Here is a 14,119-nt window from a genome sequence, read left to right as displayed (position 1 = left end):
TTCTTGATTTTGGGTGTGGGAAGAAAATATTAACACTCACAAAGATTGCTAAAATATACTCCCTAGTAATTCTTTCAAAGAGGGTATGCACGAAATAAAGTTTCTGAATTCTTCAGTATCAAAAAAGATCTTTGTTTTACCCTCAAAATCAAATGCCAATTTGGCTGGATATAGGATTCTAGGTTTAAAGCCTTTTGCCTGCAGAACACTGATGATACTGCCCCATTGACTTCTAGCATCCAGAGTACCCAATGATAAGTCTGCTGTCAATCTGATTCTTATTCCTCTGTAGGTTATCTCTTCTCTCTCCCTGGAAGCACGTATGATTTTTTCTTTATCATTCCAGTTCCCAAATTTCACCAAGATGTGTCTAGGAGTGAATCTCTTTTCATCAATTTTACTGGGTACTCGATAGGCACTGACAATCTCAAGACTTGAATCTTTCTTTAGCTCTGTAAAGTTTTCTTCAATTATTTCCTTAACTATTTCCTCTGCTCCATTTTCTTTATTCTCTTTTTCAGGAATTCCTATCAAACGGATATTTGAGCTTCTGGATCTATCTTCTACATCTCTTATTCTTTCTTTCTTTCTTATCTGTTTGGCAATTTGCCTTGTATCCTTAAAAAATTCTTCAATTCGACCTTCTAGATTGTTTATTTTCTCCTCTAGCATGTCTATTCTGGCACTCAGAGTAGCGATCAAGCTTTTCATTTCTAAGACTGGAAATTTTTTATTTCCAGGATGGTAACTTTTAATATTTCCAATCTCCTCTTGTATCTCTCTGAATAAATTAATTACACCTTTTCTAAAGTTCTCTTCTGTTTCTTGTAGTAAGTCTGTTTCTTTAGATGTTAGCCTGTGTTTCATCAATTTTTTCTTTTCAGAACCTGAAGCCAAATAACTATGGGTAAGTTCTTTAAGTTGACATGAGGCCTCTTTTTCCTCAGTCTGGGAGGTAGTCTTTCTGCTTTCTGCTTCAGAGTCCCCTTCTTCCTCCCATGTTAAGAACACTTCCAACTCCCACTCAGAGTCTTCCTCCTCTTGCTCAGAATCTTCTACCTCTTTAGTTAAAATATTCAACTCATCACAGGCTATTTTAACTCCATGCTTTGTATTTGCCATAGCAGAATGCTGAAAGGTTGAGTGCTGTTCTTTACATAATACTGAGGCTTCTTTTCCCTCCAGCCCTGAGGTGTTTTCCTCCTCCAAATCTGAAGCTTCTCCTTCCTCCTCTAGCTCTGAGCTCTCTTCTCCTTCCTCCAACTCAGAAGTCCCTTGCTCCAGCCCTGAGGTCTCTTCTCCCTCCTCTAACTCCAAAGCCTCTTTGTCTTCCTCCTCTAGCTCTGAGGTCTCTTCTCCTTCCTCTGACTCAGAAGTCTCTTGCTCCAGCCCTGAGGTCTCTTCTTCCTCCTCTGACTCCAAAGCCTCTTTGTCTTCTTCCTCAAAGGCTTCTTTTTCCTTCCACTCTGAAGCCTCTTCCTCTTGAGCCTCTAAGTTTTTTACCTTGTCTGGCTCAGGAACCTTTACCTCTTTAATAAATAGAAAGCTCAAGCCATCACTGGTTGCTCCCTCAGCTCCATGCTTTGAGGCTATCAGAGTTTTATCCTAAAAAAAGAAAAAAAAAGAAAAGTTATTTCTTAAATCATGTGTCTTTTAAATGAATAAAAGCTTTCATTCTCTAAGTTTAATACGGCTGCTATTTTGACAATTAGTAAATATCTAGAAAATTGTTTGAATGACTTCTTAAAGGCTTGGGTCCCCAAACAATTCAAGTTTCCCTTATGATCCCTTCATACCTGTAATCACCTGTGTGTACTTGCAACAAATTTTCATGAGGTTATATATACTGTGTTCCTTCTATATTCCCAACCCTTAGTGTTTTATGGACAACTAACTCTAAATAATGACTTGTATTAGTGAATGTCTGGTTATTACATTCGGGGATGGTAGAGACCTTGTTATCTAACTTTAGGAAGGTTACAAAACAAAAACAAACCGAAAAAACACCCACATTTCCCTTTCCCCCAAAGACAAGCAAGTATCATTTAGTTTTTAAAAATCCCCACCTGCAGTTCAAACTCAAGCCACATTCATTAAAAGGAAAACATGTTTTGGCTAGGAGCACAGGCTCAATTCAAGTCAGATTTGTTCAAATTCAGTTGTGACATTTGCTATCAGTACCTCAATTTTCCCTCTAAAACAGGATCTGATCATAGCACTACCTCTGTTTGTTTTAAACTCAGTACCTAGATTGCCCTTTTTAACCCTTCAGTCTGTAATATAAATGTTGGCTCAGTATTTCTTAAAACCCTCAGCTTCTCCTAGAGTTTTTCACTCACTGCTATTAGTTAAGACTTTCCCCTGTTTGTAGCTGGTTGATCCCTATTTGTTCTTCAATATCCGTATCTTCAGAACAGGTTAAGTGTCTTACTGTTTAAATCTCTGGGGAACAGCTAATTTCTGAGATTACTTATTCTTAACTAATTTGTTGATTCAAGTGTATCTTCTAATTCTAGATTTCATTTTGCACAGAGGTTACACTTGAAAATGTTGGGAGGGCAGGGGAACTAGGTGTTCTTTTGAGAACCTGTGAAAAATATTGGCTTAATAATATAGACCTCTGAAAACACAAATAAATGGAAAGATATTCCATGCCCATGAATTGGAAGAATTAATAGTTTAAATATCCCTACTTCCTGGAGCAACCAACAGATTCAGTGCAATTTCTATTAAAATCCCAATTGCATTTTTCATGGACATAGAAAAGGCAATACTAAAATTTGTATGAAACCACAAAAAAACAACAAAAAACTCATATATCCAAAGCAATTGAGAAAAAGAACAAAGCCGGAGGCATCGTACTTCAAAACTACATTACAAAGCTATAGTAATCAAAACAGTATGGTATTGACATAAAAACACACAAATTAAGAAACAAATGAACTCATGCATATATAGTCAATTAATTTAGGAAACATGCCAAGAATATACAATGGACAAAGGATAGTCTTTAATATAAGAAGGGAGAGAAAAAAAGAGAACTCTATGGGATACCTTTTAAGATTGAGATTATAAAACTATTCAGAAAATAAGCTAAAGTGTTTTTAATGTACGGGTACAACATACTCTAATATGTTGTAAGAAACAAAAGCCTTTATACATTGGAATGGATAAAAGTTAGATATTAACATTAATCAACCTGATAGGTTTTAGTAATACAGTTTTATTTGCATTTCCCTGAATGCTAATGAAGAGAACTTAGCAGGACTACCTTACACATTAAAATTTGAACCCAATTTATACTTGAATTCATTCAATTCTTTGTTCCTATTTTCCCCTTTTAATTATTTAAAAGCTATTGTTCTGGTTTTATCTTTAAATATTTAATATACATTTATTTTTCTATCAATGTAGAATATATACAATCTTCCTTCAAACTCTTAACTCTTAATTCTCCCAAGCTTCCAACACCACCCATTAAACAAAACTTTTTAATCATTACTTTTAATGTCATGTTTTTACTTTTAAGGATTTATTAAAAATTGGTTTGAAGACCAACTACATAAGCTCTACAGATTTGCTTGCTTACCATTTTTTCTTGAATCCCGTATCTTCTTCCTTCTTTCTTTATTTTTTCATTTTCTGGGAGTACATCTTTTAGTAATTCTTTCATAAAAGATTTTTGGCTGATAAATTTGCTGAGGCTTTGCATGTCTGAAAAAGTCCTGGTTTCACCATCACATTTAAATGCCAGCTTAACTTGGCATAAAATTTTTGGCTCATAATCATTTTCCCTCAGAATGTTGAAGACATTACTCCATTGCTTACTAATGTCCAATTTTGCTGATGAAAAGTTTGCTGTCAATGTAAGTATCGCTCCACCTTCTTCGGAGGCTTTTAGAATTTTCTCTTTACTTTTGAAGTTCTGAGGGATGTTTTCCTCTCTCATTTCTTTGACTAGCACATCCTCTCCATGCTCTTGGTCCTCTCCTGTAACTTCTATATGGATGTTGCAATTTCTACCCGTGTCATCTGTATAACCTATGGCTTCTTCCATGTTTTCCAGGACTTTGTGATTTTGTGATTCATTTGGGGGCAATTCCTTGCCTTGGTTAGTATTGCACTCTTTAGCTTTGTCAAACTTGCTACCGAGTTTAACTATTTTGCTGCTTTCAAAGGTCAAATTTTCAATATCCTCAACACAGTTGTCTTCTAATTTTTCTACCAATCCTGTTTTTACTGCCATGGCATCTTTTATTTGTCGCCACTCTTTGCTAGTACTGGAATTCTTTCGATTTGTTATTTCAGGTATTGTACGTCTTACTCCTAAAATTTCCTTTAGGTCATTTTGAAGAGATTGCCTCATCTCTTCAACCATTAAGTCCAGATTTCCCATCAAGACTTTAAAATTATTCATAATAACTGCTGACATGTCTTTGTATTTTAAATCCAGTAACTGAGCCATCTCAGTTTCTATCAACTGAATTATCTCCATTTGGAAGCTTTTTTTTGTTTCTTTGCAAGTCTAGGAATTTCTGATTGTACACTGGACATGATGAATGTTAAACCTGAATTGTCTTTGTTTCCTGAAGAGTAATTTTTGTTCTTGCAGACCTGCTGGACTCCCCAAATTCAAAAATCTTTAACAAATCATCTGAAAAAATAAAAAATAAAAATAAAATTGTTTACTGAAAAATTCTTTATCTTGAGAAACTAATCAAGAAGGTACTCTTGATTAAGTAAACTATGTATGTGTACCCCACAATTTAATAAAGAGGCCACTAACAAGATGTGTGTATGTACACTAAAACAAACAAATCAATTCAAAATTCATACATCATTAAAACGCCATTCAAGACTTGAATGTAATAAGTCTAACGTGATTTGGATGGAATCTTACACAAAATGGAGAAACAGAAGTCCCCTTTTTGACTGCAGAGTTTCACATTAAGACTTTGCTTTCAAAATCAGATGTCAAGTCAATTCATAATTTTTCCATAGTGCACATGTTTAGACAGTCTTGAAGGAAGCAGAATTAAATCCTGTGCCTCCTCCCACTTAACATAGGCCCTAATTTTGCTTGAGGAAACTCACTTAGGTTGTTGTTCTCTTTTGTGTTTAATCATTTCACTATGCTGCAAAAATGCCTTAAAGGAGAGAGACCACCCCCATTCTTTCATTATTTAGGTAACAGGGATGAGAAGTGGGAAAGCACAATACACACACTTTGGACAACAGCTGGGATGCCAGTTCCTGAATCTCTGCAAGGCCTTGAAGGTAATCAAGTTTTACCAGTTGAGTTTACTGCTCAAGAACTAACAATTATACCACCCGCTGATTCATCATGGCACAATTCATCATTTTCCACAATTGATGATTGTGTAGTTTCTTTTTAAACTGAACTTGCCAGTTTAAATAGAAAAATGACACCTTTATGAGGATACAAGTATAGATAAAGCATAGTTCAAACACAGGAGTATTATTAAACTTTCACAATTAAATTTAAAAATTGAGGACCAACTTTTATCATAATGTTACCAAAATTTTTCCAGAGATGAGCAACAAAAAGGAAATATTTGAATACATTCTAGGAGGCCAGATTAACTTCAATAACAAGCCAGAGGACAATTCATTTCCCCTCAAACTCATAAATATAGATGCAAGAGCCCTAGCGGTTTTGGCTGTGATTAGAGCATCTCTCACATTGATGCTTCTCTCTCCCACTCTCTCTGAAAAGTAATGGGAAAAATATCCTTGGGAGATGATTTAAAAAAAAATAAAAAATAGATGCAAGAACCTTAAAGAAAATAGTAGCAAATCAAACCCAATAATATTTAAAAGGATACATTACCAATATTAAACTGGTTTATTCAAGAATTCAAGGAGAGTTGCTATAAAACACAATAGGGAGTTTCTCAAAAAAATTAAACACAGAATTACCATATATCCAGCAGCTCCACTTCTGGATATTTATCCAAAAGAATTAGAAACAAGGACTAGGTTATTTGTACACCCACATTCACAGTAGCCAAAAGGTCAAAACAACCCAAGTACCCTTCAAAGGACGAATGGATGAACATAATGTGGTACATACATACAATAGGTTCTTCAGCCTTCAAAAGGAAATTCTGACACATGCTACATCCATGAACCTTGAAGACATTACTCTAAGTAAAACAGGCCAGTCACGAAAGGACAAGTATTATAGGATCCCACTAACGAGGTACCTAAAGCAGTCAGATTTACAGGAAGAAAGCAGAATGGTGTCACCAGGAGCTGGGGGGAAGGTGGAACAAGGATGTAGTGTTTAGCAGGCAGAAAGTTTCAGGTTCAAAAGATGAATTTAAAAGTCTTAAAGTTATGATATAATAACTCAAATTATGAGTGATGGGGGTAAAGGGAAAGTGTATACTAAAGACCTTGATTAAGTCAGGGAAAGGTCAAAAGAGGAAAGATAAAAATGACCAGCCACATCTCACGCCTTTATAAAATCAACTCACAAATCCAGCACCAGGGGTGGTACCTGAAGCTCATCTCAGAGGCTGTGGGCGAAGTACCCAGAACCTTGCACAAGTGGACAGGACCTGCCAAGGGCTCCAGTACTTCAGTGACGGGAGAGGGGCCTGATCGAGTTTAGGAGACAAAGGGAACTGTGCACCCCTATTTGGATCTCGGTTTGAATAAATCGAGTGTGGGAAAGCAACAAATTTTGAATCTGAACTGAGAAATGTTATTAAGGACCATGAATTTATTTAAGAAAATGCTCTTACTGTTTAAGATAAAATAGTAAAGTTTTTAAGGGTGAAATGACACAATGTCTGGGATTTACTTTACTGCAGGAAAAAAAAAAGGAATAGATGAGGCATATGGGGAGATGCTTGCTCTTGAATTTGGGTGGTGAGTTTGGGAGTTTATTCTTTCGCATGCTTGAAAGTGCTCCTAATTTTTTAAAAAACTGAAAGTTGTTGCCTGGCTGGCGTGGCTCAGTGGGTGAACATTGACCCACGATCCAGATGATGGTTCAATTCCCAGTCAGGGGCTTGCAAGAGACAACTGATCAATGATTCTCTCATCATTGTTTCTCCCTCTCCCTTCCCTTTCTCAAATAAATAAAAACATGTTAAAAAAAAACAAAAAATGAAAAAAAACAAAAACCCCACTGAGCTCCCCCAGCTGAAACACACAGACTGCTCTATATGTCCTACAAAAGATACTCTTAAAGCAAAATGACAAAAAATAAAAAACAGGGAATAGGAGCAAAATTATACAGATAAATTCAGACAATAAAGCACAGAGGTCAAGCCCGGCCGGTGTGTCTCAGTTGGCTGAGTGTGGTCACTTGCACCAGGAGGTCGCTGGTCAGATTCCTGGTCAGGGCCCATTCCTGGGTGTGGGCTCAGGCAGTTTCTCCCTTCCTCGCTCTGAAACCAGTAAAAATTTTATTTTTTAAAAAAAGTACAAAGTTCAAAAGTATGAGAAAATGCAAAGAGAAAATGTTATGGTAATCCACACAAACATAAATATCTTTGTGCACCCAACAATGTAGCTAAATCAAAACCAAAAAAGGCAAAGGTTGAGATAAAAGTAGAAATTGAAAAGTGTAAAGAATAAAATCAAAAGCCAGAGAAAAAATTACAATGTGTAATATTAAGCATGAGAAAAGGAGTCAGGACAAGGATTTTAAAACATGATTTGCAAATGAATGTTAAAATAATAAAAAGGCTAGATGAAATGATATCCTAGCAAAACTTTTAAATAAAATATTGCTCCAAAAAATAAAAACACAAAACCTTCATCAGATCAGTATTATAAAGAGAAATCAATAAAATGTTCAACATTTTAAAAGGTTCCACGTCAACAAGTTTCCATTTAACTGTATAGGACAGACAATTTTAATTAAGTAGTTCTGCATAAAAGCTGAAACAGGCAAGTAGTTCACAGAAGAGGAAATACAATGAAATTCTGCAACAACCACAAAAATTATTAGCTTATTACAGTAAGAATTTAAATAAATTGATAAGTTAAAATAAATGAGAGAGAGTGGCAATACCAAACATGAAAAAAGTGTCCAAATCCCAGGAAGTGGAGATATTAGTGGGGGGAAAGCACTTTTACCTATCTGGAGCGGGAACAGTTACAACTTTTCAAGAAATTGGAAAACCCATTAAAACCTCTCCTTGAAAGCTACACCAGAATAAAACCACCAGCACTGAAGAGTACAGGAACAAAAAGCTTGGCTTTGTTGCCAAGCTTGTTGTTACAAAAACCCAGGAAACAATGTCCTTTAACAAGAGAAGGGCGGAACCAGGGAAGCTCTGTGCACTGTACCATTATGTGCAGCTATTAGAGACATACATTGGTGAGGGATGTCCTTGGCATGAGAGGGAAAAAACAGCTTGCAGAATGTGTACATAGTTCCATCCCATTTTTGTAAGCACACACACGAAAATCACAAAAATGAGCATTGATAATAAACATGATAATATGCTCAATTTTATTCGTTACAGGAACATAAACCAAAACAGATTCCAGTGCTTGAAAAAATTGATTACAGCCAGTGCCGGGGCAAATTTTATCTGCCCTTCCACCTTGAAAAGGGCACTGGTACTTGTTAGAACCTGTTGGGTAATTAAAATATGAAAAGAATGCCATTAAAAAGAAAAGAAGTTAAAGTTAGTATTTTCCTTTATTTGCTCCTAAACCCAGGAAAAACTTGTATGTAGCCACACAAACTCGGGGGGGGAGGGGTTCCACAGAGAATTGGGTGGGGAATGTTAACCATTTTTTCTCTAGCTAAGTCCACAATACAGCCAGCAAATTCAGAAAAAAAGAACAAATAAAAAAACCCACTAAGAGTAGGCTGCCCGTTTTAAAATTAATTCACCAAAGAGGAAATGCAAGTAGATGATAAACATATGAAAAGACAGCATTCACTGGCAAAGGAAATGCAAATTGAAACCAGCTTTTTTCCATCCAGGAGATTAGGGGGAGTTTACTCTCCCACCCAGCGCCTCGGGTGTTTGAATCCTAAATATTTCTCTCCCCTCCTAACTGGATCTTGGCTGCAAAGTTTGCCCTCCCATTGTATTGTTAGAGTAACTTCCATAAAACATAAGTCAGAACTCATCACTGCACTGATTAAAGTATCCAATGGCTTTCTTTTCTAAACCACCTTGATGGCTTCTAACCCTGATCAGAAATTCACAAACTTTGCACCAGCCTAGGCGTGTAAACCTTGCTTCCCACCCGGACTGGGGATTCTCAAGCCAGAGTGGATAGAATTTCAGGGTACCTAGGATCTTGGGTGGGAAAGAGACCACATATTTATTTTTATTTGTCTTGGACTAGGATTTAGCATTTAAATTCAATTACTAAAATAATAACTTTGAGATGTAGAACATGTAAGTTTCTTAATCTATTATTTAACAATATTGAGTGGTGAGTTAAACTACTTTAATTTTGTGAGTGTAAAACTGTTTAAAGACACCTGCAACAGCTGTAATGTGGAATGAAAATACCCATGGTTTCCAGTGGTGACCAGGTCATGCTTTCTGCTAATAAAGCCCCACTGCGAGCAAGGTCAAGGATGCCCCTCCCTAGATTACCTACTGCAAGATTCACTCATCAGTGCAAAGGTCAATTCCCAACTCACTTTAAAACATGCAAGCCCAGACCCGCCCGCTCACCCCCTTCTTTATTTTCCCCCAGAAAGATACTTAATGTTATTTATCATAACAAAATATTTATGTATTTTACCTAAGAGTGATGGTAAACAGTAAAGTAAAAATTAAAATCATGAAAACAAAACACAAGAAATGTTTATTTAAAACAACACACAAAATACCGTGATCTTTAAAATTTCTACCTATACAAATATGTGAGAATTAAAATAGCAACATTTAAATGGTAGAGATTTTCATTTTACGGCACTAACGTTTTACTAATTACCAGCCTTCTTAAGCAATGATAATTATGGAACAAAAGACTGGTGAAAACTTGCATTTAACTTCAACAATCACTAGCCACCCTTTTCTTCCCTTCAGCTTTCCCTCCTTCACCTACTTCATCTTTAAAAGTTATTTTAAAGTTTGGTGCAATCACAAAATTAGAAAAGTGTTGCAGATACAATACAAGAAACTTTAGATTTCTTGGGGCATTTGGGAATAAATTGCTAACCTGGTCTGTCTTCATTATTGACCACTTTTAGCGAGCATTTTCTACAAACAGGGGCATCCTCCGCCACAACCAGGGTACAGTGATCAAAACCAAGAAGTTAACAGGCTGCTTCCCTCCCATCGCCCGCCCGCGCCCCCAGCCGCCAAGCCCCGGGCTCCCGTCTCAGCTGCTCACCCGCTGGGGGTCCCCGGCCTGGAGGAGCCCCCTGCAGAGCGGGCCCGGGTCCCCGGCACAGCCGCGGCTCAGAGCCTAAAATTCACGCGCGGCTCATGGTGTGTAATTCAGAGTTTAAGGCTTCAGTAGAAAATCACCCCATTTTTCACACAGGAAGAAAAGGGACTTCTATCGTCACGTGTTTGTTAAAATTGATGTGATCGTTGAAATAAAGATGAAGACACAGGAAATTAGTAACTGGGCCTGGGGGGGGAGTGAGGAGAGGGTGCAGGGGAGGGAAGGGTGCAGGTAGAACTTGGGGAGGTGAGCAAACGGACAAAGGGAGAGGGGGGTTTCTTCTTTGTGCTAATTGGGGTCCATTTTCTAAGACATTTTGGCGGTAAACATGTATTTCTGTTTCTGTTTGAAAGGAAATTCAATCAATTTTTATAACAATGAAGGAAATGCAGGAAAAGTTACTACTTCCAAATCTACCTCCCAGTCAGGTAAAGAAATCACTCTGAAGAGCTTGGAGATGGAAGTTCAAGGCCTCACATCTAGGAAATGGAGATAGGCCTCACACCTAGGAAATGGGGTCCGCCTGGCTCCAAAGCTCTTATTCTATTGTTGCCAAGAGACACCAGGTAAATTTTACCTTCCTGGCCCCTTTTTTTTAAAAAAAAAAATCTAGTGCTCAAGAACTTCCCGGCCTCCTCAACTTCATCTTCCCCTCATGGCGCTGCTATTTGAACATCCCCACTCTCCGAGCAGAGGAAGCTTTAGGAAGGTGCCTTCCTCACTTGCCAATGAAGGACAAAGCGAGCTGTAAAACTGGGGGCCCGGGGCGGCCCCCGACCCCCACGGCTGCCAGCCTTACCTGGGGAAGGGATCCGACCCGAGGACGCAGCAGACACCGTGCAGAGAAGCGAGGCCTCACGCACAGTCCTGGGCTGGCTCCTCCCCTCCTTTTGTGGCGTTTGAAAGCCCCTAGGCCCAATCCCCTCCCAATCTCACTCTCGGGTCCCCTCTGGAGCTCCTGGCCTGCCCTGAAGCCATCGCTGACCGTCACCTGGGCGCCTATTCCCAGCTCAGATTCCAGGGCGCCTGGGGCTGACCCTGCCCTACCCGCCGCCTGCACCCCCCCTTGAGTCTGGACTCTAGGCTCACTTCTCAAAAAAGTGAGGGGTTATCCCACCACTACCCAGGCATAGCCCCAGGGGTTATCCTCGATTCCTCTCTTTTCTGGAATCCCCACATTTAATCATTCCCAAGCCCTTGAATGTGTCCGCCTCGCTGCCTCCCCTTGGCTCCGGCCTAGTTTGAATCCATCATCTCTCACCTGAATCCCTGAAATGAAAAACTAGCCTCCTAGCTTCTCCTCTGGCCTCTCTGCAATCCTTTCCTCCATGTAATACCTTCTGGTGGCTTCCATTTCAATTAAAAATTCTAACTACTCATTCCATTCTGATACCTCCCCTTCAATGTTGTGCAAGTACTACTACTCCCTGTAATAGAAACAGTCTCCCTCCTGCTCTTCAGAAATCCTGAGATTCCTGCCTCAGGGCCTTTGTCCCAGCTGTTATCTGGGAGAACTATTTCCCAAGTTCTTTCCTGGCTGACTGCTTTTCATTTTCAGGCATAGGGTCAAATGTTAACTAGTCTAAGAAGCCTCCCAGGCCACCCTTTCTAAAGGGGCCATACACACCCCATCACTTTACTCCTGTTAAAAAGAACAAATTCAACTGAGTATGTTTAAAGACCCAATTGACTTCATTAAGTGATTCATGAATCAAACAGCTTCCCATCTAGTAACTGGAAGGGGGCTCCAATGAGTTGTACAAAATGGAAAGTATTTATAAGCAAAAAAAGTGGGACTAAGAAATTAAAAGTGGATTATTTCAGGCAAGGACTCCTAACCTTACAGGAAGATTACCTTACTAGTGTTGATCAGAAAATTCCAGACTGATTGGTTGAAATTTTCACTCCTGGGAGAGGGGCTGAAATTGAAATTAGGTTAGTTAGTATGGGTTTGGTGACGAGGCTTAGCAAAAGTGACTTTATTTTGCCCAGCCAGTGTTGCTCAGTGGTTGAGCGTCAACCTATGAACCAGGAGGTCACAGTTCGGTTCCCGGTCAGGCACCTACACGAGGTTTTGGGCTTGATCCCCAGTAGGAGGTGTGCAGGAGGCAGCCAATTGATGTTTCTATCTATCCCTCTCCCTTCCTCTATCTCTAAAATCAATAAAAACATATTTTTTAAAAAAATTTTAAGTGACTTTATTTTGGCCTGTCGTTTCTTTCTTTTTTAAAAACACTGTTTATCTGATAGGGGTGGGGAACATCTGGCCCGAGGGCCATTTAGAGGTCTGACCCTGCCAAGGCAACTGCAGGCAGGACTCGAATTTCAATAAGTCTAGGAGCTTTTTTCATAGCTAATTTTTTTAAAAAAATTATTTTTATTGTTGAAAGTATTACAGATGTCCCCTTTTCCCCCCCATTGATCGCCTCCACCCCGCATCCACCCCATCCCCCTGCCTTCCCCAGACCAATGTCTGTGTCCTGTGCATATAAGCATATAAGTTCTTTGATTAATCTCTCCCCACCCACTCCCCCACCCCCGCCTTCCCTCTGAGATCCCTCAGTCTGTTCCATGCTTCTATGTGTCTGGATCTATTTTGTTCATCATTTCATAGCTAATTTTTAAGTTGCTAATTTTGTAGAGCCTGAAAATGATGTTATAAATATCCAAATGGCTCTTGGCAGAAAAAGGTTCCCCACCCCTAGAACTTTATCACATCCCCCTCTTTGTTTGGTCCCCAATTATCAGAATCTGAGCTTACCCGTTTCACTCAGTTCTGTGTGTCCTTAGGTCTGTCTTCCACTTCTCCGCCAGAACCCAGACTATAGCCCCATAGGGCAGGAATTTCATCTTCCTTGTTGGCTGTTGTGTCCCCGGTGCCTGAAATTATGACTAGTGTGCAATAGGCCCTTCGAGTTCACTGAAGACATGAATGAGCAAAAGCAAAACCCTCTTGGGAAATCAGACCTGGTGGCGCTCAGAGTTTAGGAGAGGAAAGTACGGATGAGCTCCCGAGAGGGAAGAAAGGTGTGGGCTTGCTCCAGAGAGGGCCCCAGCTGGGTCTTTGTCTTGTTTTGTTTTTTGTTTTTAATTGACTTTATTGGGGTGACGTTGGTTAATAAAATATATAGGTTTCAGTGTACAGTTCTATAACACATCATCTGTATATTGTATTGTGTGTTCACCACCCCAAATTTGAGGGTTCTTACCTGTTTTCTTAAAGGCAGGAATTTTAGGGGACATCCTAGGGGAGGATCACAATAGAATATCCATCAGTACCCCCCCCCCAAAAAAAAGAAAAGAATATCCATCAGCTTTATGCTGATGTGCCAAAATGAGATTCATTCCGGTAACTTCCTCGGGCCTTGGGTGTGGTCGGCAGGATCGGCACTAATTGGATTTCTGCCCTCACCCGAGTAGGGTGATTTAAGCTATTTACCCCCTGGTTGGGGAGGAGAAGTGAAAACCCTTTACTCTTAAGTGTCCTCGGTTAGGGACGATAGGATTTTGTGATTTACTGGATGGCTGTAAGCTGCTTGGCCCACTGACTATCTGTCTCAGTTCCCTAGTCCACTACCCTGGCTTCCTGACCCCTCAGCAGCAGAAGTGAAGGAAGAGAACCGGCGAGGTGGCAGGGACAGGCTGGGGAGCCTGGGACTGGGGGTCCTCTCCCTTTCCTTTTTCCTAAACTCCACAGAGACCCACCCCGTCC

At 39.4% G+C, this 14,119-nt stretch overlaps 1 protein-coding gene across 1 annotated transcript; it reads right to left on the bottom strand.

Moving 5' to 3' along the window:
• L1TD1 (LINE1 type transposase domain containing 1) lies at positions 1 to 4,628 on the bottom strand. The gene is given in 4 exon segments (XM_087820713.1): positions 1 to 1,605; positions 2,992 to 3,008; positions 3,556 to 4,497; positions 4,500 to 4,628. Coding segments are annotated over 4 exon segments (2,571 nt in total). The 5' UTR covers positions 4,555 to 4,628; the 3' UTR covers positions 1 to 48.
• Between the last annotated feature and the right edge of the window lie 9,491 nt (positions 4,629 to 14,119).

This window comes from Miniopterus natalensis, chromosome 9, assembly GCF_054644295.1.
Source record: "Miniopterus natalensis isolate mMinNat1 chromosome 9, mMinNat1.hap1, whole genome shotgun sequence".
In the NCBI taxonomy this organism is placed as follows: Eukaryota; Metazoa; Chordata; class Mammalia; order Chiroptera; family Miniopteridae; genus Miniopterus; species Miniopterus natalensis.
The sequence above is the reverse complement of the archived record's forward strand: the minus strand, read 5'-3'. Positions and strand labels throughout refer to the sequence as shown.